The 26124-nt window shown below is 45.6% G+C and overlaps 1 protein-coding gene across 1 annotated transcript; it reads left to right on the top strand.

Moving 5' to 3' along the window:
* Positions 1 to 491: 491 nt before the first annotated feature.
* Positions 492 to 1561, top strand: LOC125541603. Its single transcript, XM_048704967.1, has one exon. The coding sequence runs from the start codon at positions 804 to 806 to the stop codon at positions 1350 to 1352; it is 549 nt and encodes a 182-aa protein (XP_048560924.1). The 5' UTR covers positions 492 to 803; the 3' UTR covers positions 1353 to 1561.
* Positions 1562 to 26124: the final 24563 nt, after the last annotated feature.

The following is a 26124-nucleotide window of genomic DNA, read 5'->3' as shown; positions in this document are numbered from 1 at the left end:
ACCCCCTTTTTTTTGTATATTTTTTGTATATTCGTATGTATGAACTTTTTTTTATTTGTATTTTGACATGTTGTATGTACTGTATGAACCTGTGAGTAGAATACTACATGCATGCATGCATGCAGCATGCATGCAGCATGCGTCCTCTCGGTCCCGGGTGGAAAAGGACGAGAATGCAATGCACGCATTGCCTGGTGACATGCGCGCGGGGGTCCACCCTGAGTCGTACGTGGCACCATGTAGCTGGCAACTCCGTGGGCCCAGGTGGACAAACGGACACGTGTGAGGTCACAACAGGTTACGCCTGCGGGCCCACACCATGCTGGCAGTCACGTGGGCAGCTCGTCTCCATCTCACCTCGCTGCTGTGCCGACGTCACGGCCGCCCAAACTGCCTCGCGCACACGGAGATCCTACACAGCAAGTTGCGCCCCGCTCGGCTGTATATATATAGCGGCTGCCCGCCCATGGATTCCATTCCACTCCATTGAGTGGAGTTCTTCCCATCCACAGGGCCTACTCGTAGCCTTGCTCTCATTTTTTCCTTAAACTTTTTTTGGGGGGGAAAGTTGGTTTTGTGTACACGGCAGACAGTATATATAGTAGGCTTTGTGTGAGTTGATTAAAAAGCTTCAATCATTCGTTTCATCTCTAGCTAGCCAGTAGCAAAGATTCTTCGTTTCGTTTCTTTTCTTTGCTTTGCTTGCCATCCATCCTTTCATATATACGGAGGGAGGGAGGGAGGGAGCTAGTTGATTCCAGTTTCCCGAAGCTAGCTAGCTAGCCAACCAGTGATATCGATCCATGGGGAAGGGCCGCAGCTGCAGGTACGGATCAGAGCGGCTGCTCTACCCCGTCCAGGCCAGCGGTCACCACGTCGCCGGCGCCGCCGATCACCTCGCCGACCTCGACGAGGAGGACGTCTGGTCGGTGCTCGCGGCGCCTGCGCCCGACTCCAACCGCTCCACCGGCAGCGCCAGGCAACCTGAGCAGGACCGTCGCGGGCGGTGGACCGCAGGGGGCCTGTCGCTGGCGTTCGAGGCAACGGCGTCCACGCCGGCCGGGCGCCACCATCATCACGTGGCGAGCTCGGCGCCTGTCAGGGTGCCCGAGTGGCCGGCGGCCAGGTTCCCGGCTGGGTCTGGCGGCGAACAGCACGGCTACGGCGTGAGCTGCCGTGAGGAGGAGGGGGAGTGGATGGCGCCGCACGAGTACCTGCAGGCCCAGGCACGGAGCAGCGGGCGCGGCACGGCTGCGCCGTCGGTGTTCGAGGGCGTGGGGAGGACGCTGAAAGGGCGCGACCTCAGCCGGGTGCGCGACGCCGTCTGGAGCAACACCGGATTCTTCGGCTAAGCAAGCAATACCATGCACCTCATCATCATCGTCTCCTCTCTTGTCAGCTCAGCTAGCTACTCCATCATAAGCTCGGAGGGCACTTCCCTTTCCTGTTGGAACATTCGTTATAAGATGCATGTACTGTTCTTAATCAGTACTTATGAATTAGGATAGGAGGTGTGGGAAAGTATGAAGAAGAAAAAATTAAATGATTGGTTAATTATTAATTAATCTCCTGCACTGTGGAGTACGTACTGTATGTAGCTGCTGCAGGTAGAGTTTTGGGTCTGTTTCGATTGTATTGGGTTGTGTGCTATCCCTAGCTAGCTAGCTACCTGCCGATATCGTCAGTTTGTCACCAACTTCTCCGGAAAAAAAAATTCCAATTTGATTATTATTAGCTCAAAGTGATCGTGTTGGCGTATGCATGGTCAGTTGGATTACATCCTTGGGAGTTGGGAGTATTTCTCACTGTATACACGCGCTAGAGATGGCCTAGTTTACGGGTACGTACGCTCTAAAACAGAAATAAGAGGGCGAATTAACCTGCATCAAGTAGAGTAGTACTAGTAAATTGGCCGCGCGAAGAGGACCGGAGGAGCGCATTTACGGGAGCGTTTGGTTCGTGGGCAAGGTTAGCTGGCTAAGGATATACCTAACCATGTGATTAGAGATATCCTTATTCTCGTGTTTGGTTGCAAATTGAGAGGTGGTTAAGGGTAGCTAATTTTATGTTTGGTAAGAAAGATGGAAGATGGATATCTTATAATTTGAGTTCTTTTTTGTAAATAAACTAATTATACAAAACATATATATCAATTTTTTAGAATTAAAACATATATATATATATATATATATATATATTTGAATGGTCAACGACACTATAGAAAAAATGCATTGGATTTGTAACTTCATGGTCCAAACATATTCATCTGTACAACCAAATGCGTACACTCCAATCTGACAAAAAATACAAGCTATACATCAGCAAATTAGAAGATGTATCTAATGGTCAATTCGAAGTCGATCTTGCCATGTCATGTCACAGCTAGATGCACAAATACTAGTCTGAAGCCTCGACATGGTCCATGAACTCGGGATCCCCTGAGATGTGGAGGCAATTGCCTCCGCGTCCGCATAGGCCGTGGCTACCTGCTGGTCGTGGAGGCGGAAATGCAGGATAGCAGGTCAGTACTTGTTGTGGCCGGCGAGCGTGATGGTCCGGCCTACTTCACGCGTACCATCGGACCTTACTGTGCCGCCGCCGTACACCTTAAACGCGTCGTCGCCGTACACCTCAAACGCGTCGCCGCCGATCCAAATTGTAGTAGCCGTCACTACCTATTCTGTTCGGGAGGGGTGAGAAAAGAAAGGAAAATGTTTCCCTGGCTCAGGAGGGCATCGCGCGTGGGTGGTTGCCGCCATCCCCCATAATTTTGCGGCTCCCCTCAGCCAGCTTTTGATGGAATATTCTCAGGTATCTGGTTATCCTTAGCCATCTTCGCTCATAAACCAAACGAGTGGTATCCCCTCTAAAACTGGCTATCCTTATCCCCTGGATGGTTATCCTTTTAACCAAACGCCACCTACGTGTACGAGTGGCCAGGGATGTCCCTCCGTGACCATTGTGAAGTGAAGGACGCGTCCAGCTCTCTCTGTGTGGACCGTGCTGTGCACGTACGCGCGCACGCTTAGATTGACAGGCACGAGACAGACAGCACTGACCAGCAGCAGCAGGAGGCCGGCAAGCTCATAGAGTGGTACTGCTACGTACGTGAGTGAACAGAAATAGTTACACAGTGAAGGGAGAGCGAGCATCGAGGAATCATCCATCAGCAAGCGCAGTAATTGTTGTCGACAGCAAGTGGGCGGGCGCTACAATTCACTTGACTTCCCACACCCATGGGCATGGGCACACACCTTTTTGGGGAAAGTGACTTGCCCTATTTCGCATCCATCTGACCACCCCGGTAGCGCTTGGACGTGCACCCGCCAAATGCTCCAGCAACCACGCACACGGGTTGGAAATCCAAAATGATTATTATTTGTGTGTTCTTTGTACCGCCATGCTACGATGAATAAATCCAAAGTTTTCTAGCAGAAAAATGAAATTCAAAATGAAAAAATGTAGGCACAGGCAAGAAGGGTTCCAATAGAGAGCTGTCATCTATTACTCTGTGGGCCAGCTGTTAAAAAGAGATGAGAAATAATGATAAGTGAAGTCTATTTTAAACTTTGAATTCATACGCCCCGTCGGAATTGAACCCTAACCTTCATATCCCTGAAATTGACACCCTGTACTCACTGATTCCGGTCTATCTCAACCCTAAACCCGTTAAAACATGTTTGACTCGCTAGGAAAACAACAATCCCGGCCGGGATCAAACACTACTCTGACTGAACACATGGGTCCACATGTCATATTCATCTTCTCCACTGAATCTTTTTATTCACAGATTGACATTTCAGTTTTTATTTAGGTTAAATAGGTTTCTCATGATATAGGTTGATTTCATGTATTTCTATTGCAATAGGTTTGTTTCATATTTTTCAAGTGAAATATGTTTGTTCCGCATATGAAATATGAAACGTTAAAATTCAAACGTGTTTGAAATGTATCCAAGATTGGTCTAGTTCTAAAGGTCTTGGCGCCCGGAGTTTAAATATATATGTTATGTCAAAAACAAACTTTTGGTTTAAAATTTATGAACAATTTAAATTAGCAAAGGTGTAGTAAAGGTTGGGTTTATTGTGTGAGAGGAGGGAGCGTGGGCTGTCAACTTTGTGCCGGAACCGGATCTCCTAACATTGAGAAAGAAATTCACGGTGTTATAGTGCTGGCCAAGTGTAAAAAGAAGAAGGAAAGTTAGAGAAGGTTAGTAGATAGTTAGCAGCTTGTTTACTGTTGATATTTACTGTAGATATAAATAATTTAAAATTAATTTTATTTCACCGTCAACTTATTTGTGCGTAATTACTATAAATGTAGAGAAAATTCCTTATTTAACATTATCTTAAAATCTGTTTTCTTATTTGACACTGGAAAAGTTTTTCTTCCCTATTTGACACAAGTTCTAAATTTTATTCCCTATATGACATTTCCGTCCATTTTGAGCCTAAATGACACATGAAAAGACTCTTTTGCCCCTCATGTGGTATGTGTGTGAGGGGCAATAGCGCACGCACGCAGCATCAGTGCAAGGGCAAGAGAACACACGCAGCAACACATACACATGTACCAACACACACGCACGCACACACACGCAACAACACGCACGCGCACGTGCACACACACACGCAACAACATGCGCGCGCACGTGCACACACACACGCACACACGCAGCAACACACATGCACGCGCACACACACGCAGCAACACGTACGCAGCACACACACACACACACGTAGCAGCAGCACACACAGGCAGCACATAGGCACGCAACAGCACACACACGCGCGCGCACGTACACACGCAGTAGCAAACACACACTGCAGCACACATGCACACACACATGCAGCGGCAGCACACATGTGCGCGTGCACCCACACACGCAACAGCACACACGCGCGCGCACACACATACCGCATGAGGGGCGAAATCGTCTTTTCAAGTGTCATTTAGGTTTAAAATGGACAGAAGTGTCGTATAGAGAATAAAATTTAGGACTAGTGTCAAATAGGGAAGAATAACTTTTCCAGTGTCAAATAAGGAACCAGATTTTAAGACAATGTCAAATAAGGAATTTTCTCATAAATGTATACAATAGATCATCAATTTGCAAATTAATTTAAGTCATTTTAGCCTTAATCGTATGAATAGAAAGAAGGGAAAGTTAGGGTATTGTAGCTTCTCTAACTTCCTTTCTCTATGTTAGAGGATCCGGTTCCCTTTGTGCCATACATGTCATGCATGCCATGCGAGGACAATAGTGGGACCCATATGTTATATTTCGTTATGTATAATTTTATATAGAAGAAAGTATGAATAAATAGATAGAAACCGCACGCATCTTGATGTCTAGATGGACGGTGGATATGTTACAAGTAGGTAACTTTAACATGCAAAACGACTGTGCGGCTGGAAATCAGGTCCAACCATCGGGAATAGGAAGATTTTTTATTTCTTTTGTTACTCTTTTTTTAAGCAAAGGACGCCCGAATATACCATAAAATTATCGATAGATAAATATTTATTGGATACCTACCTTACCTAATGTTTATTTTTGACCTAAACCCTGCAGCCTTGCTTGGCCGGATCAAAGCTCCAAATCGTAATGTCGCGACATACATAATCAGAAAATAGGATTCGTGAGAGTGTTTTCTTTAGCTGTTCCTTAAGAAAGCTATCGACTTAACCGCTTGTGTTAAACATATAGATTGTCCTATTCTCTCTTTTTTTTCTCAAATGAGCACCCAATCACGGGATCAGAATCACACTCTAGATCATACCTTTCACGAAAGAAAAGGACAGGCAGCCGCTGCTAAACCAAGATCTCCATCTCTTGACTCCGTCAATCAATCTTACCTTATAGGGCACAAAGGTATATCGTTATCTCCCTGACACTAGGCGGCTAAGGCAAACTTTTCGTTTGAGACTTCACTAGTGAGCCCATGAATTTTCCTCCCCTCTGCCCGCCGTTCCGGCGATCAGTGGAGGGAAGGAGAAACCCGATGCCTTCACTCGAGTTAGTAGTTTAGGTTATGGTTTTACGTATGGCGCACAGGTGGATGGCGGCGCTTCTTTTTTGATTTTTTTCTTCCAGGCTTCGATCCTCCATGAATTCGTCCATTAGGACGTAGTCGACGAAGGTAGATTCCTGTTGCCTCCTTGGAACGGTGAGGTCAGCGTTTCTCGTGATGTGGCGAGATTTGGCGTCAAACGCTTCAGATCTATGCAAGCATTCAACGGCGCTGGTCGTTAGGTCCACGTTCACGATTACTTCCCAAATGTCATCGACAAAGGTCAAGCCGGCTCCGGTAGGGAACGGCGCATCGGCAGCTCATTCTGGTGGCCATAGTGGTCGTTCGGGCGTCACGGAATCTTGATGTAATTTTTATTATGTTTGAGATTATTTATACTTGCAATGGACTTTTATAATTGATTTGATCCTTTCTGCAAAAGAAACAACCACACACGGGTTAACTCATACTCCAGTTGTTCGGTTATAAGGCAAAGACACATTATGTCATTTTTTCGACAAATCTAATTCGGCTCTTGGGAGCATATGCTCCTACGCCCAAAAATGTTTTCTTATAAGTGTTAATCTTTTTAAAACAAAATAGATGGGTTCATTATCACACTCAAAATGATACCTGCAATTTTTCAGGAAGAAAGCTTAAGCATTTTGACATGTTCAAAAAAATCAAACAGCAAATGTTATGCTTAGTTTTATTTTTCTCACCGACAATGCATTATTATTCCGTTTCACATGAAAATTGTCAAACATGCTAGATACACTAACAAGAGCATCTACACAAAAAACAAAAACAAAATATGGAGTACTATTTATTTTGAATTTACTGTTCATACGAGGGCATATGCAACCAGAGCCAAAACAGCCATCACATTATCTTACAACTTTTTTTACCGTAGAGTCCAACAAAGGAGGCCTATTAACCTACATGCCTTATGTCGTTCAATCCAGAAGCTAACACAAACTTAGCCAATCCTATAAGACGCCGGCGTGCATCATATAGTCGAGGCCTCGCTATATCTCGCTTCACGTGAGAGAAAAGGTTTTCTCGCGTCAAGCTTTTCATGTGCGCTACAGTAACATGCCACCAATTTTTCACACGTTGATCGCTTCCTCGGCTTCGCTGTGTTCGCTCGTTCCCTATGTTTTTTCCTTTGGTTTTCCTTTTTCTTTGTTTTTCATGTGATTTCATTGTCTTTTCCTTTTTTTTCTTGGTTATACTTAGATTTTTCTTTCTTTCTTCACCGGTTGTCTTCAGTATTTTTTTCTTAGATGTATTTCAATTTTCTTTGTTTCTTCACTAGTTTTCTTCGGCTTTTTTTTCTATGTTATACTTTGGTTTTCTTTGTTTCTTCAACGGTTCTCTTCGTTTTTCTTGAGTATATTATTTTCTTAATTTTGTTCTTATTTTTCTTTGGGATTCTTTTTTAATTTTTCTTGCTTTTCATCGATTTTCTTTGTTTTCTTTGCTTCTTTCCTGGTTTTAGCTGTTTTCCATTCTTTATGCCGTGGTTTTCTTTGCTTTTTTATTTTTTCTTTTGATTCCATTTATTTCCATTTCACTTTTTATTGGGTTTCTTTGCTTTTCGTTTGTTTATATGAAAATAATGATCATATATTTTCAAAAAATTAAATGTGTATAAAAATGCTCTTAGTGTATACAAAATATGTACATTAAATAAAAATATATAGCAAAAATAAATATTTTGGAAAATGTTAATTCTATAACGAAAAAATGTTAACCACGTATGTTTCTAAGTATATGAAAAATTTACATTGTGTGTGAAAAAACGTTTGTTGCCATTAATAAAACGTTGAATACATGATCAACCTTTTTATGCATGTTTAACATTTTTTAAATTTATTATCATCGTTTTTATACACATTTGTTTTTAAATAAGTGATCAATTTTTTCATACACATTGTATATTTTTGTATATGTGGGATTTGTTTTTTCAATGCATATTTAATATTTTTCAATTGCTTGATTAAATTTTTCCAAATACTTGTTTAGCATTTTTCAAATGCTTGATTGACATTTTTAAAATACTTGATCAACTTTTGTCATAAACATTGTATATTTTTGTGTACATGATAAATATTTTTCTATGCCTACTTCACATTTCTGAAATGCTTGATCAAAATTTTGAAATACCTGATTATCATTTTGTTCTAATGCTTGATTAACTTTTTTAAAATACATGATCAATGTTCTCATACACACTGTAAAAAATTGTATACATTTTTGTTATACATGAGGTAAAATAATTCTATAGACATTTAGCATTTCAGAAAATGCTTGATTAATATTCTTCAGATGTTTTGTATGTATAGTATTTTTGCAATGTACTGTATATTTAGTACATTTTGAAGTATAAACAAAAGCAAAAAAGGAAGCAAAAGGGAAATGAAAAACATAAAAAGGAGGCTTCGGCCTGTGTCTGTGGACTCGCACGCCTAGACCGGATGATCTCGCTGTCGCCTTCAGGCAAGACTGCCCTACGTCTCGCACGTGCCCATCCTGATAAATCCTATAAGACGCCGACATGCATTATAGTTGAGGCTTTGTTGTAGGCTACTCCAGACGGGCCGACCCACCTAACGGTTTTCTGTTTTGGATTTTCTTGATCATTTTCCTTTTATTTTTATCTTTTCGGATCATGCCTTTTCTTCTGCTTTTTTATTTAACTTTTTGCACATTTTCTTTTCTATAGGTTTCTCAATATAGAGTTAATTTTTTTCCAATATATCATAGATATTTTCCCTAATATACGCTAAACTTTTTTAGTATACGGTGAACATTTTTTGAATACTAAATTTACCTTTTTCGTATTATATGATGAACATTTTTGTTGTATACATTGAACATATATGTACACACGATGAACTTTTTTTAGTTATACGATGAACATTTATTTTTGGACACTGAACAGTTTTTAAATATATAATGAACTTTATTATAAAACACACACAATCTTCTATAACACATTTTTTATATTTTAAAATATATATCTCCTAAAAACAAAAGGTTTTTTGTGAAGAAATGACTAAATAGCCAAAGAAGAAAACTAGAAAACAGCTCACGGGCTAAGTGGGTTGGCCCAGTTGCCTCGGCCTCTTTGAAGGCTCCCATAGTTGACGCACACGGGCGTCTACTACGAGGTCTCCACATTCCCCTTACCCCCCCTCCCCCCGTCGAGTGATATATTCGACAAGCACATAAGAATTTGTCGAGTTTAACATTCGACAAACTCCTTTTACATGTTGTTTTCTCTTTTTCTTTCTTTCTCTATTTAATTCTCTTGCTATTTTTTTCATGTATAAGGCCTAAACATATGAGGTCATATGATGCCTAAAAAACACAAATAGTATTTTTAACCCAATTTCACAAACTTTTACATGCACTTGCAGTTCAAATTTGACTTATATGCACTAAATGTCTATAAACATGATTACTCACTTAAATATAGCAAATAGACCCCCAAAATGCCAAATTTTTACATGTGTCATTTAATGTTGTATCTTGGGTGTAGTTTTCCCTTTTTTTCAAACTACCGATGAAGCGACTGTCACTTTGCCAATAAACCTTACCCGCTCCCTCTCAAAACATTAGATTCTTTCTCGCGGATGCTCCAGTTTCTAAGCAGTATATGCCATAATTTTGCGAAACAATCATAAAGTTATATTACAACATACTGATGCAATAGTACCATTCCAAGTTTCATGTTTTCATACTTTGTTTGCATGTTTCTAAATTGAAAAATCAGTAATCTCCATGTTCGGAGTCGAGTGTTGGCACCTTCAGGTTTGTAAGAGCATCTACAGCTGGATATGTCAAACATGGCCCCTCAAACACCCGTGGACGCGCCCGAGCACGTCTGCGGGCAGTGACCAAGACTCCTCAAATTTCAGTAGTTGCATCCAAACATCTCATACTATATTCTTAAATCCATACAAGGACATGCAAACGAAACAAACCAATGTACTACGTCGATCACCTAGCTACTCATCGTTGGAGATATCGGCGATCTCCGTGCCCGGCTCCAGCAGCATGGGCGTGTTGGGGAACGCAGTAATTTCAAAAAAAATTCCTACGCACACGCAAGATCATGGTGATGCATAGCAACGAGAGGGGAGAGTATCGTCTATGTACCCTCGTAGACCGTAAGCGGAATCGTTATGACAACACGGTTGATGTAGTCGTACGTCTTCACGATCGACCGATCTAGCACCGAAGGCACGACACCTCCGCGATCTGCACACGTTCAGCTCGGTGACGTCCCACGAACTCACGATTCAGTAGAGCTTCGAGGGAGAGTTTCGTCAGCACGACGGCGTGATGACGGTGATGATGTTGCTACCGGAACAGGGCTTTGCCTAAGCACCGCTACGATATAACCGAGGTGGATTATGATGGAGGGGGGCACCGCACACGGCTAAAAGATCAATGATCAACTTGTGTGGCCATGGGGTGCCCCCTCCCCCGTATATAAAGGAGTGGAGGAGGGGGAGGGCCGACCCTCTCTATGGCGCGCCCTAGGGGAGTCCTACTCCCTCCGGGAGTAGGATTCCGCCCCTTCCAAGTAGGAGTAGGAGAGGAAGGAAGGAGGAGAGAGGGAGGAAGGAAAGGGGGCCCGCCCCCCCTCCCAATTCGGTTTGGGCTTGGGGGGTGCGCCTCCCTCTTTTCCCTTCCCTCTCCTCTATTCCACTAAGGCCCAATAAGGCCCATATACTCCCTGGGAGGTTCCGGTAACCTTCCGGTACTCCGGAAAAATGCCCGAACCACTCGGAACCATTCTGATGTCCAAATATAGGCTTCCAATATATCGATCTTTACGTCTCGACCATTCCGAGACTCCTCGTCATGTCCGTGACCAAATCCGGGACTCCGAACTACCTTCAGTACATCAAAACACATAAACTCGTAATACCGATCGTCACCGAACGTTGAGCGTGCGGACCCTATGGGTTCAAGAACTATGTAGACATGACCGAGACATGTCTCCGGTCAATAACCAATAGCGGAACCTGGATGCTCATATTGGCTCCTACATATTCTACGAAGATCTTTATCGGTCAAACCGCATAACAACATACGTTGTTCCCTTTGTAATCGGTATGTTACTTGCCCGAGATTCGATCGTCGGTATCTCAATACCTAGTTCAATCTCGTTACCGGCAAGTCTATTTACTTGTTCTGTAATGCAACATCCCGCAACTAACTCATTAGTCGCATTGCTTGCAAGGCTTATAGTGATGTGCATTACCGAGAGGGCCCAGAGATACCTCTTTGACAATCGGAGTGACAAATCCTAATCTGGATCTATGCCAACTCAACAAACACCATTGAAGACACCTATAGAGCATCTTTATAATCACCCAATTACGTTGTGACGTTTGATAGCACACAAGGTGTTCCTCCGGTATTCGGGAGTTGCATAATCTCATAGTCGGAGGAACATGTATAAGTCATGATGAAAGCAATAGCAATAAAACTAAACGATCATTTATGCTAAGCTAACGGATGGGTCTTTTCCATCACATCATTCTATAATGATGTGATCCCGTTCATCAAATGACAACACATGTCTATGATGACCCACAAGTGTAGGGGATCTATCGTAGCCTTTTAGATAAGTAAGAGTGTCGAACCCAACGAGGAGCAGAAGGAAATGATAAGTTGTTTTTAGTAAGGTATTCTCTGCAAGCACTGAAATTGTCGGTAACAGATAGTTTTGTGATAAGGTAATTTGTAACGAGTAGCAAGCAATAAAAGTAAATAAGGTGCAGCAAGATGGCCCAATACTTTTTGTAGCAAAGGACAAGCCTGGACAAACTCTTATATGAAGGAAAGCGCTCATGAGGACACATGGGAATTATCGTCAAGCTAGTTTTCATCACATTCATATGATTCGCGTTCGGTACTTCGATAATTTGATATGTGGGTGGACCAGTGCTTGGGTACTGTCCTTACTTGGACAAGCATCCCACTTATGATTAACCCCTATTGCAAGCATCCGCAACTACAACAGAAGTATTAAGGTAAACCTAACCATAGCATGAAACACATGGATCCAAATCAGCCCCTTACGAAGCAACGCATAAACTAGGGTTTAAGCTTTTGTCACTCTAGCAACCCATCATCTACTTATTACTTCCCAATGCCTCCCTCTAGGCCCAAACAATGGTGAAGTGTCATGTAGTTGACGTTCACATGACACCACTAGACGGATGACAACATACATCTTTGTCGGCGTCCTGGGAACGGGGGTCCCTAGACTTGCCTGCCTGCGGCCCACGGCGTGGCCGGGTTGGCAGGTCTATATGGCCCATCTTCATCGACAAGGCATTCAAGACCCTCGCGAGGGGCCAAGCCTCGCGAGGCGGACGACGCAATACCTCCTCAGGAGCGGCCACCCCAGGCAGGCTCGCGAGGGGCGGAGAGATCAAGGCAGGGAAAACCTCGCGAGGTCCTCGTGACGTGAGTAGTGACGATCGAGACCAGGCGGGCGCCAGCGCGCGTAGTGTCCTTGTTTCCTCTTTGGTGCCAAGGGGGCAAGCGCAGGGGCAGAGTACCGAGGCATCAGGCAAAGGTTTCCATATTGGTGCAATAAGACCAAGACCAGAAGGACGGTAGGACGGAGGTCACCATGGAGCCCAAGACGGCGTCACCACCAGAGCCTTTGGCAGGCGAAGACCACCTTTTGTCAGGATAATTTGTACTAGCTGTCCCCTTTTGAATGGGCCGTTGTTGGCTCCCTTCCCGCTCAATATTTGGAGAGAGGACCATGGCCTATATAAGTAGAACTAGCCACCACGGTAAAAGGGGAGAGAGAGGAAAGAGAGGACGAGGGGACGAGAGATAAGTGAGGATCGACCTCATCACAAGACCACCAAGCACAAGAACACCTCAATCTCAGGAGGCTGTTCTTCCCCTTGTAACTGTTCTTCATCAGCCCAAGAGGCAATCCACCACCACCACACTTGAGTAGGGTATTACACCACAACGGTGGCCCGAACCAGTATAAATCTTGTGTCTTTCTGTGTTGTGAGTTCTTGAGTTCATCTGCGAGATCTTAGAGAGCTAGGGCGAGGATCGATAGGGAGAAAGCCTTCGCACGCACCCCAGTGTTCGAACCTCAAGGGTTTGCCAGAACCCATGATCTGACATTTGGCGCACCAGGTAGGGGTGCGCCGGAGTCTCTTCCCCACCAATCGACCCGTTGACGCTCCGTGGCCCCGATGTCTGGCGACCCAAGGGCCGACTCCGACCGATGGGCAGCCTGGCCAGCCCGGGCGGCGCCACCTACCCATGAAGACCTCAACTCCACGCTCCAGACGGCGCGAGCGCCGCCTAACGCTACGGGGCGCGGGCAGCGCGGGCAGCGCGGCCAGGCATCATCCACCCCCACTCCACGACAAGCGCGAGCCGCTGCAAGGGCTGCAAGCCACGCTGCGGCAACAACGCCACACACCCGGCAGGAGAAGGCGAACATGCGGGCCACGCTCACGATGGCGCGTGAGTTTCTGCGGTGCCGGCTGATGGAGAGCGGACGCGACGCACTGCTGGAACGTGTCGCTGAACTGCTGGATGCGGCAGCGTCAGGAGCGCCGCCTTTCTGCTATCTGGTTCCTTCCCGAGCCGCTACTGGACCTCACGACGGGCCACGCCGCAACCGCGCGCCCTCGGGTGCACCCGGGGGCTTCACCAACACCAGGACGGCCGGCAGCGCTAGGGGCCCCGTTGCCCCCACGCCGCCTCTGATGAGCATGGGCACGAGCGTTGCCCCCCCCATGGCCCTAGCGAGGCGTCGTGCTACCACCCTCAGGACAGCGCACTGGGTCGGGCGACATGGAGAGTGGGGCACTACGGCGAGGTATTTGGGGTGGCAGCCCCGGAAGCCTATGTTCCCCGCATGATTGACCAGGAGTACACGCCGGAGGACGACCCTGGCTCGTTTCCTGGGCCAGGTTGGAGGAGGAGGCATTGGGAGCTGAAGCCTTCCAAGAGCCGCTGGAGAGCCCCGCCAACCGCGCCATCGACAATAGATACATGGTACCACTAATCCCTAGGGGGCAAGCTTATGCTAACCATGAGTCGCAGATGAACCAAGCCACGGCGCCGAACGGTGGCTCCTGCACGGCGATGCCCGCCTCGACAGGAGAGACCCGCTGGGGGCTACGCGGAAGGGGCCAGGAGCAAGGCCCCTCCCCGTGTTGCGAGGAGCAAGGCAACACCCGGAGGTAGGCCCTCTGTCCGGGTGGCGACCGCGACCCTTCCCCCGGCAGAGGACCCGTGGTTGCCGAGGGCGCCGCTGGCTCCCCTCTGCCCTCGTTGGGCCGTCCCAGTTTCTGGTCGTTCCAGCGGTGGTAGGGGGTGGCGCAAGGCGGGGCCCTTGCCTGGCGATATGAAGCAAGGCCGGTACCTGTGAAGCAAGGCCCAGTGCATGTGAAGATCGCCGCCCGTGACACTCTCACATAATAATGAGTGGGGCTGTACACGCCCCAGAGTCTCCGTAGAGCCGCCCTCGGGCCTCAGGGGCTCCCTCCCACGCCTAGTGGCAGCACTTAGCTCCGCGCTGGTGAGAAGATGACGAAGACTAGACTAGGCGCCGGACGCGGCCATTTGCTTTGGATTTCTTTTCTGTAACCCTGCCTTCTGGGTTTGGTTTTAAGTTGAAGTTGAATTTTCATTTGATGCGTGCGGGGGGTACCTTTTCTCGTTCGAGTTATTTCTCGTGGTCTTGTTCTTGCTTTATTTCGGAGTTCGCGCCAGTCGCTCCCCCCTCGCAGGCCCCTCGCAAGCCGGGCTGGGCATGAAACACATGAGCCACACGCGTGGCGGGCCGTGGTGACCGCACGCTTACCACACGACCCTCTCGGACGTGGCGACGAATTCGTCAGGGGCTCCTCAAAAGCCGGTAGTCTCTCGGGCCGGTTTTGGGCTCGTCCAAGCTAAGGTAAACCGCAACAACAACATTACCCCGACATGCATAAGCTCATGAAGACCCGTGCTCAATTTAGCATGAAAGGATAAAAGCTGTGATTATTTACATCAGGGGCTCCCCCTCTCAAAATGCTCTTACAGTCTTCTAGGGCCACACCCAAGTTTTTACAGGGAAACAAGGAATCAGCCAGATACGTCGCTCGCCGCGTCCCCCATGTCATCGTCAGACGCACTGCTCGCGTCGCTGTCACCATTGTTGGCATTGCCTTCACCTTCGCCGGTGTCGATGTCGCCGTCATCAACCACGTCGTCTGCGTCCGCCGCAACCACAACCCCATCATCGTCAGAAGCGAAGGCCCTGACCAGCGCATCCACGTGGTCTTCAACCCACCGCGCCAAGTCGCCCCGGATGGCTTCCGGAACGGGAGCGATAGCGGCGTCAAAATAGAAGTCGAGATCAATGTTCCAGAGGTGGCTGAAGACGCGGGAGAACGCGCGCCCAAGCAGACTGCGACTTCTCTCGTCCACAAGCTGGCGAGCCCTATTAGACCGGGCTTCCAGGCGCATCACCATGTTGGTGAAGAAGGTCAAGTGACTGGCGTAGTCATCCGAGTGGGGGGCGGTGCATTCTCGTCGCAGATGAAGCCCAGGGCAGCATTACCCCTGCTCCGGAGACCCTAGAGCATGGGGGCGTGCTCGCGCTCTAGCATCCGCCGTTGAAGCACATCCTCCCTGTTTTGCCACGCGATGGCCTCGGCATCATCAACCCGCCTCTGAAGAGAGAGCAGCTCGGCACGGGCGGAGGCCAAGTCCGCCTGCGCGGTGACCAGGGCGGCATCCGTGGCCTCCTCACGCCTCTCCGCCTTATTTGACCTGGAATGGGGAGCGGCGGTCCTGCCCGCTGCCCCAGTTCCCGCAAGCTTCAGCTCCAAGACGCGCTGACCTTCAAGATCCGTGCGAACCTCGGCCACCCGGCGGTCGACTTCCTCCAGGACTCGTGCCTTGATGTCTACTACACAACTTTCTTCTTGTAGACGTTGTTAGGCCTCCAAGTGCAGAGGTTTGTAGGAAAGTAGAAAATTTCCCTCAAGTGGATGACCTAAGGTTTATCAATCCGTAGGAGGCGTAGGATGAAGATGGTCTCTCTCAAACAACTCTGCAACCAAATAACAAAGAGTCTCTTGTGTCCCCAACACACCCAATACAATAGTAAATTGTATAGGTGCACTAGTTCGGCAAACAGATGGTAATACAAGTACAATATGGATGATAGATAAAGGTTTTTGTAATCTGAAAATATAAAAACAGCAAGGTAACTACTGATAAAAGTGAGCGTAAACGGTATTGCAATGTGTTGAAACAAGGCCTAGGGTTCATACTTTCACTAGTGCAAATTCTCTCAACAATAATAACATAATTGGATCACATAACTATCCCTCAACATGCAACAAAGAGTCACTCCAAAGTCACTAATAGCGGAGAACAAACGAAGAGATTATGGTAGGGTACGAAACCACCTCAAAGTTATTCTTTCCAATCAATCAGTTGGGCTATTCCTATAAGTGTCACAAACAGCCCTAGAGTTCGTACTTGAATAACACCTTAAGACACAAATCAACCAAAACCCTAATGTCACCTAGATACTCCAATGTCACCTCAAGTATCCGTGGGTATGATTATACGATATGCATCACACAATCTCAGATTCATCTATTCAACCAACACATAGAACCTCAAAGAGTGCCCCAAAGTTTCTACCGGAGAGTCAAGACGAAAACGTGTGCCAACCCCTATGCATAGATTCCCAAGGTCACGGAACCCGCAAGTTGATCACCAAAACATACATCAAGTGGATCAATAGAATACCCCATTGTCACTACGGGTATCCCACACAAGACATACATCAAGTGTTCTCAAATCCTTAAAGACTCAATCCGATAAGATAACTTCAAAGGGAAAACTCAATCCATTACAAGAGAGTAGAGGGGGGGGGGAAACATCATAAGATCCAACTATAATAGCAAAGCTCGCGATACATCAAGATCGTACCACCTCAAGAACACGAGAGAGAGAGAGAGAGAGAGATCAAACACATAGCTACTGGTACATACCCTCAGCCCCGAGGGAGAACTACTCCCTCCTCGTCATGGAGAGCACCGGGATGATGAAGATGGCCCCCGGAGAGGGATTCCCCCTCCGGCAGGGTGCCAGAACGGATCTAGATTGGCTTTTGGTGGCTACGGAGGCTTCTGGCAGCGGAACTCCCGATCTATTCTGCCCTCCAACGTTTTTAGGGTATATGGGTATATATGGGAGGAAGAAGTACGTCGGTGGACCTCTGGGCTGTCCACGAGGCAGGGGGCGCGCCCAGGGGGGTGGGCGCGCCCCCACCCTCGTGGGCAGCCCAGGACTCTCCTGGTTCAACTCCGATACTCCGTGGGCTTCTTCTGGTGCAAAAATAAGTTTCGTGAAGTTTCAGGTCAATTGGACTACGTTTGATTTTCCTTTTCTGCGATACTCTAAAACAAGGAAAAAACAGAAACTGGCACCGGGCTCTGGGTTAATAGGTTAGTCCCAAAAATAATATAAAAGTGCATAATAAAGCCCATAAGCATCCAAAATAGATAATATAATAGCATGGAACAATCAAAAATTATAGATACGTTGGAGATGTATCAGCATCCCCAAGCTTAATTAATGCTCGTCCTCGAGTAGGTAAATGATAAAAACATATTTTTTGATGTGGAATGCTACCTAACATATTTCTCTAGGTAATTCTCTTTATTTTGGCAAGAATGTTCAGATCCATAAGATTCAAGACAAAAGTTCAATATTTACATAAAAATAATAATACTTCAAGCATACCAACAAAGTAATCATGTCTTCTCAAAATATCATGGCCAAAGAAAGCTATCCCTACAAAATCATATAGTCTGGCTATGCTCCATCTTCACCACACAACATATTTAAATCATGCACAACCCCGATGACAAGCCAAGCAATTGTTTCATACTTTTGATGTTCTCAAACTTTTTCAATCTTCAAGCAATATATGAGAGCGAGCCATGGATATAGCACTATAGGTGGAATAGAATAGTGGTTGTGGAGAAGACAAAAAAGGAGAAGATAGTCTCACATCAACTAGGCATATAAACAGGCTATGGAGATGCCCATCAATAGATATCAATGTGAGTGAGTAGGGATTGCCATGCAACGGATGCACTAGAGCTATAAATGTATGAAAGCTCAACAAAAGAAACTAGTGGGTGTGCATCCAACTCACTTGCTCACGAAGACCTAGGGCATTTTGAGGAAGCCATCATTGGAATATACAAGCCAAGTTCTATAATGAAAGATTCCCACTAGTATATGAAAGTGACAACATAGGAGACTCTCTATCATGAAGATCATGGTGCTACTTTGAAGCACAAGTGTGGTAAAAGGATAGTAGCATTGCCCCTTCTCTCTTTTTCTCTCATTTTTTTATTTTTATTTTTATTTATTTGGGCCTTTTCTTCTTTTTTTATGGCCTCTTTTTTCCCCTCTTTTTTTATTTTTCATCAGGAGTCTCATCCTGACTTATGGGGGAATTATAGTCTCCATCATCCTTTCCTCACTGGGACAATGCTCTAATAATGATGATCATCACACTTTTATTTACTTACAACTCGATACTTAGAACAAAATATGACTCTATATGAATGCCTCCGGCGGTGTACCGGGATGTGCAATGACACAAGAGTGACATGTATGGAAGAATTATGAACGGTGGCTTTGCCACAAATACGATGTCAACTACATGATCATGCATAGCAATATGACAATGATGAAACATGTCATAATAACGGAACGGTGGAAAGTTGCATGGCAATATATCTCGGAATGGCTATGGAAATGCCATAATAGGCAGGTATGGTGGCTTTTTTGAGGAAGGTAGATGGTGGGTTTAAGGTACTGGCGAAAGTTGCGCGATACTAGAGAGGCTAGCAATGGTGGAAGGGTGAGAGTGCGTATAATCCATGGACTCAACATTAGTCATAAAGAACTCACATACTTATTGCAAAAATCTATTAGTTATCGAAACAAAGTACTATGCGCATGCTCCTAGGGGGATAGATTGGTAGGAAAAGACCATCGCTCGTCCCCGACTGACACTCATAAGGAAGACAATCAATGAATAAATCATGCTCCGACTTCGTCACATAACGGTTCACCATACGTGCATGCTATGGGAATCACAAACTTCAACATAAGTATCTCTCAAATTCACAACTACTCACTAGCATGACTCTAATATTACCATCCTCATATCTCAAAACATTTATCAAGTATCAAACTTCTCTTAGTATTCAATGCACTTTATATGAAAGTTTTTATTATATCCCTCTTGGATGCCCATCATATTAGGACTAAATTCATAACCAAATCAAATTACCATGCTGTTTAGGACTCTGAAAATAATATAAGTGAAGCATGAGAGTTCATCTATTTCTACAAAATAAATCCACCGCCCTGCTCTAAAAAGATATAAGTGAAGCACTAGAGCAACAACAAACTACTCCGAAAGATATAAGTGAAGCTCAATGAGTTGTCGAATAATTATGCAACTATGTGAAGACTCTCTAACATTTAAGAATTTCAGATCTTGGTATTTTATTCAAACAGAAAGCAAAAGAAAAGAAAATAAAATGACGCTCCAAGCAAAACACATATCATGTGGTGAATAAAAATATAGCTCCAAGTAAAGTTACCGATGAACGAAGATGAAAGAGGGGATGCCTTCCGGGGCATCCCCAAGCTTAGGCTCTTGGTTGTCCTTGAATATTTCCTTGGGGTGCCTTGGGCATCCCCAAGCTTAGGCTCTTGCCACTCCTTATTCCATAGTCCATCGAATCTTTACCCAAAACTTGAAAACTTCACAACACAAAACTCAAAGTAGAAAATCTCATGAGCTCCGTTAGCGAAAGAAAACAAAACACCACTTCAAGGTACTGTAATGAACTCATTCTTTATTTATATTGGTGTTAAACCTACTGTATTCCAACTTATCTATGGTTTATAAACTATTTTACTAGCCATAGATTCATCAAAATAAGCAAACAACACACGAAAAACAGAATCTGTCAAAAACAAAACAGTCTGTAGTAATCTGTAACTAACGCAAACTTCTGGAACCTCAAAAATTCTAAAATAAATTTCTGGACGTGAGGAATTTATCTATTAATCATATGCAAAAATAATTAACTAAATAACACTCTCCAATAAACAATGGCAGCAATTATCATGAGTGCTAAAGTTTCTGTTTTTTACAGCAAGATCAACAAGACTTTCCCCAAGTCTTCCCAATGGTTCTACTTGGCACAAACACTAACTAAAAATAAAAACTCAATAATAAAATAGGATAGATAAATTATTTATTACTAAACAGGAACAAAAAGCAAGGAATAAAAATAAAGTTGGGTTGCCTCCCAACAAGTGCTATCGTTTAACGCCCCTAGCTAGACATGATGATTTCAACGATGCTCACATAAAGGATAGGAATTGAAACATAAAGAGAGCATCCTGAAGAATATGACTAGCACATTTAAGTCTAACCCTCTTCCTATGCATAGGGATTTTGTGAGCAAACAACTTATGGGAACAATAATCAACTAGCATAGGAAGGCAAAACAAGCATAACTTTGAAACTTTAAGCACATAGAGAGGAAACTTGATATTATTGCAATTCCTACAAGCATATATTCCTCCCTCATAATAATTTTCAGTAGCATCATGAATGAATTCAACAATATAACCAGCACCTAAAGCATTCTGTCATGATCTACAAGCATAGAAAATTTACTACTCTCCACATAAGCAAGATTCTTCTCCTTCGGAATAGTGGGAGTATCATAAGAGACTCGAATACTATAAATTGTTTCCAAATTAAAAGAGTAATGTTCAGAAAAAGGGTAATCATAATCATGACAAGTTTTATAAATATAATCATCATTGCTTTTTATAGCATAGGTATCATCACAATAATTATCATAAGTAGCAACTTTGTTCTCATCATAATCGATTGAAACCTCTTCCAAGATAGTGGAATCATCACTAAATAAAATCATGACCTCTCCAAATCCACTTTCATAATTCTCATAATAAGATTCAACATCCTCCAAAATAGTGGGAACATTACTTCCTAAAGTTGGCACTCTTCCAAACCCACTTTCATCAATATAATCATCATAAGTAGGAGGCATGCTATCATCATTATAAATTTGCATATCAAAACTTGGGAGACTAAAAATATCATCTTCATTAAACGTAGCATCCCCAGGCTTGGGACAAACATTAATTGCAGCAAATATATTCTCAAAAACATCATCTTCATAAAACATAGCCTCCCCAAGCTTGGGATTTTTCATATCATAAGCATAATCACTCTCATCATTAATAGTATGGATAGCACCAATAGTATAGCAATTATCATATTCTTCCAAGAAAGTGCCAAAAAGATTTTCAAGATCATAAGAAGTATCATTATCTTCCACAATTATATTTTCATGAGGCATAATAGTAATAGGAGCAGCATTATTTGGGAGAGATATCTTTTTACCTCTCTTCCTTTTTCTTTTCTTCTTCTTCACCACATCATGTGTGGGTTCAATCCTCTTTTTGGAGTTCCTTATTAATGAGATTGGTTGAATAGGAGGCTCCTCCTCGTTACTTGATTCATCATAAGAAATAATAGGAGGGTATTGGGAAGTCTCTTCCCTTTCATTAGTATTCTCTTCATCCTCTATTTGTTTTCTTTTCTTTATGTAATTGGCAATATAATGATTTTCAATACAATTCACCGCACAATACATATAAATTTCCTCTAGATCAAAATCAAGAAATTTATTGAGATTAAATTTTGGAATACCCTCAGTTATATGTTTCATTTCTTCATAACCCAAAAGAAGACTAAGCTCTTTATGATGCTCAAGGGTAATCAAGTTATCACAATTTTTGGACACGACTTGATCATGAAACAAATAGCATTGGAGCTTTAAATGACCATGTTCATTGCAACGTTCACAAGGCTGGCAATAAATATGAAATCTTTTAGCACAAACACCTAGCCTTTCTTGCAACAATTTAGTTTCTAAATGCTTATGCCTCTTGCAATATCTATCTTCCCTATTTGGTGTGTACTTGCAAACCCAATGCACTCCACAAAAATTGACATGTTTATAGGAGACATTTTCATCATAACTAGTGCAATCATCATTATTACTATGGATATTCAAGGATTTCATACTAACAACATTGCAATCATGCTCATCATTCAAAGATTTAGTGCCAAACATTTTAATGCATTCTTCTTCTAACACTTTGGCACAATTTTCTTTTCCATCATACTCACGAAAGATATTAAAAAGATGAAGCGTATGAGGCAAACTTAATTCCATTTTTTTGTAGTTTTCTTTTATAAACTAGACTAGTGCTAAAACAAGAAACAAAAAGATTCGATTGCAAGATCTAAAGATATACCTTCAAGCACTCACCTCCCCGTCAACGGCGCCAGGAAAGAGCTTGATGTCTACTACACAACCTTCTTCTTGTAGACGTTGTTGGGCCTCCAAGTGCAGAGGTTTGTAGGACAGTAGCAAATTTCCCTCAAGTGGATGACCTAAGGTTTATCAATCCGTAGGAGGCATAGGATGAAGATGGTCTCTCTCAAACAACCCTGCAACCAAATAACAAAGAGTCTCTTGTGTCCCCAACACACCCAATACAATAGTAAATTGTATAGGTGCCCTAGTTTGGCAAGAGATGGTGATACAAGTGCAATATGGATGATAGATAAAGGTTTTTGTAATCTGAAAATATAAAAACAGCAAGGTAACTAATGATAAAAGTGAGCGTAAACGGTATTGCAATGTGTTAAAACAAGGCCTAGGGTTCATACTTTCACTAGTGCAAGTTCTCTCAACAATAATAACATAATTGGATCACATAACTATCCCTCAACATGCAACAAAGAGTCACTCCAAAGTCACTAATAGCGGAAAACAAACGAAGAGATTATGGTAGGGTACGAAACCACCTCAAAGTTATTCTTTCCAATCAGTCCGTTGGGCTATTCCTATAAGTGTCACAAACAGCCCTAGAGTTCGTACTAGAATAACACCTTAAGACACAAATCAACCAAAACCCTAATGTCACCTAGAAACTCCAATGTCACCTCAAGTATCCGTGGGTATGATTATACGATATGCATCACACAATCTCAGATTCATCTATTCAACCAACACATAGAACCTCAAAGAGTGCCCCAAAGTTTCTACCGGAGAGTCAAGACGAAAACGTGTGCCAACCCCTATGCATAGATTCCCAAGGTCACGGAACCCGCAAGTTGATCACCAAAACATACATCAAGTGGATCAATAGAATATCCCATTGTCACCACGGGTATCCCACGCAAGACATACATCAAGTGTTCTCAAATTCTTAAAGACTCAATCCGATAAGATAACTTCAAACGGAAAACTCAATCCATTACAAGAGAGTAGAGGGGGAGAAACATCATAAGATCCAACTATAATAGCAAAGCTCACGATACATCAAGATCGTACCACCTCAAGAACACGAGAGAGAGAGAGAGATCAAACACATAGCTACTAGTACATACCCTTAGCCCCGAGGGAGAACTACTCCCTCCTCGTCATGGAGAGCACCGGGATGATGAAGATGGCCACCGGAGAGGGATTCCCCCTCCGGCAGGGTGCCGGAACGGGTCTAGATTGGCTTTTCGTGGCTACGGAGGCTTCTGGCGGCAGAACTCCCGATCTATTCTGCCCTTCGAAGTTTTTAGGGTATATGGGTATATATGGGAGGAAGAAGTACGTCGGTGGACCTGCGGGATGTCCACGAGGCAGGGGGGCGCGCCCAGGGGGGTGGGCGCGCCCCCCACCCTCGTGGGCAGCCCATGACTCTCCTGGTTCAACTCCGATACTCCGTGGGCTTCTTCTGGTCCAAAAATAAGTTCCGTGAAGTTTCAGGTCAATTGGACTCCATTTGATTTTCCTTTTCTGCGATACTCTAAAACAAGGAAAAAACAGAAACTGGCACCGGGCTTTGGGTTAATAGGTTAGTCCCAAAAATAATATAAAAGTGCATAATAATGCCCATAAACATCCAAAACAGATTATATAATAGCATGGAACAATCAAAAATTATAGATACGTTGGAGACGTATTAGGCCTCGCGAGCCCTGACGGCATCCTCCGCTTGGGCAACTTGGCGCTCCCTCGTCTCCACTCGCTCGAGCTCGAAGCTGTGCTCGACGGCTTCCAGAGCCAACGCCTCCTCGCGCTTCCGGACCTCATCTTCCTCGGCAGGTGTCCCCCTTAGTGCCGCGAGGGCGGCCTTGCACGCCTCCACTTGCTACTCGAGGGACGCACTCCAGGCGTGGAGCTCCCACGCGCGCTTCTCCGCAGCCTCGCGGCGGCGGTCAGCTTCACGAGCCTCCTCTAGAGCCCAGGAGCAGGCCTCATGGGAGGCCGCGAGGGAGGCCTCGGCCTTCACGTTCTCTAGCTCGTGCTGGTGATGCCCGAGGTTGATGGCCACTTTCAGCTTGTGCCACTCCTCCGCCAACCGGAGACCCTCGGCCTCAAGGCGCGCGTCAACAGCCTCAAGTTCTTCGCCGAGTCGGTTCATCGCGTCCGGCGCCTCCTGGAAGAGTTCATGGAGAACGATGCTCTGCCCGCGCTCGAACTTGAGCGCACGGCCCATTTCTCCCTCCGCCACGGGGGCTGTGGGTGGCGCCCGGCGCGGCGTGCCCCCTCTCAGCAGGGGGCTGGGGCTGGCGTGGCCTCAGGCGCCAGCCGACCCTCGGGAGGGACCTGAGCCGAACAAGGCCCGCTGCTTGAAGAAGACCCCAGGGTCGAGGCCAGCCAGCTGCCAACCAAGACCAAGGGGGGAGCCCTTGGCACGCATACTGCGCTCTGAGCGAGGCCGCGAAGGAAAGACGGCGAAGGCATGAGCTCGGGGCTCCTTGACGACGTACCAACTCCCACGGCTGACCCCGCGTCGCGGCCGACACCCGCACCCGCGGCACTGGAGCTTGGCGGGTGCGGCAGGACGAGAGGGAGCTGCTTCTCAAGAGATTTCACAGCCCCCACAGAAGGAGTCATGAGGGAACAATCGTCAGGAAGGGAAGACAGCTCACAGAAGATCATCGAAATAAGGTACTTACTCATCGACGGCGATGTACTTTCGTCGCTTCAACGGCCCGAAGACACCACTACCGCTTAGAGATCCCTTCCTTTTGCGGAGCTCCTCGAAGTCCATGCAAAGCTGACCGAAGGCTGAACGTGGCGGCCAGTACGGGGTGAAGCCCGAGAAGTTCTCGGGAGAATGACTTTAGTGGTGCCCGGCTGCGGAGAACAGTCGGGCGTCGTTTCACCGCAACCTCCCAAGGCCTCCGGAGTTTCGGCCTCGGGAGCCGCGTGCTGCATCGCCTCAGCAACCGGCGTTCCAAAATCATGGGATCCTGAGGACGACGCCGAGCGGCGTCCGCACCTCAGCACTCATGCCGCCAGCCTTCGACGGCACTCATCCCCCTGCACCCACATTATGGGCGAGACCGGCGCCAGCGACGGAGAGGGGAACCACGCTGGCAGGGTTCTCGCAGGACCCCACCAGGCCGTCCGAACGCAGCGCCCACTCGTCAAAGGGAGGCATGCTCCTCGCGAATTCAGCCTTGTTCCCACAGCGGTATAGGAGACAGTTCTTCCCAGGCAAGTCGTCCGGCGAAGGGACACCTATCAGGACCTTAAGCACCATTTGCCGCGCCCCAAGGGGGAGCCCAAACTCCTGAAACCTCATGTGGTCATGACTACTGAGCAAGGTCCACATCGGGCGAGAATGGCGTTGAAGCGGAGCAACCCGACGCCTGATAAACTCCCTCACCACCATCAGCGCGGTCACGCTGCGTCCTTCAGCATCCTTAGCAGGAACCAGACAGGAGCAAGACAGGGGCTCGTGATCCTCTCATGGCCCCAGCCAGAGTGGGGAACGACGGGCGCTGACGGGGCGTGGAGCAAGGGGCTGAGCACACCGACATCGACAAATACCCACCGTGTCCGAAACTCGCTCGTAGAGGGAGGAAGCTCGAAGT

Source organism: Triticum urartu, chromosome 2, assembly GCF_003073215.2.
Source record: "Triticum urartu cultivar G1812 chromosome 2, Tu2.1, whole genome shotgun sequence".
Taxonomy (NCBI): Eukaryota; Viridiplantae; Streptophyta; class Magnoliopsida; order Poales; family Poaceae; genus Triticum; species Triticum urartu.
This window is presented reverse-complemented; position numbering and strand designations above follow the sequence as displayed.

What these genes read in the sequence shown, in the direction of transcription:
- LOC125541603 (XM_048704967.1), top strand. Translation starts at nt 804, where the DNA reads ATGGGGAAGGGCCGCAGCTGCAGGTACGGATCAGAGCGGCTGCTCTAC.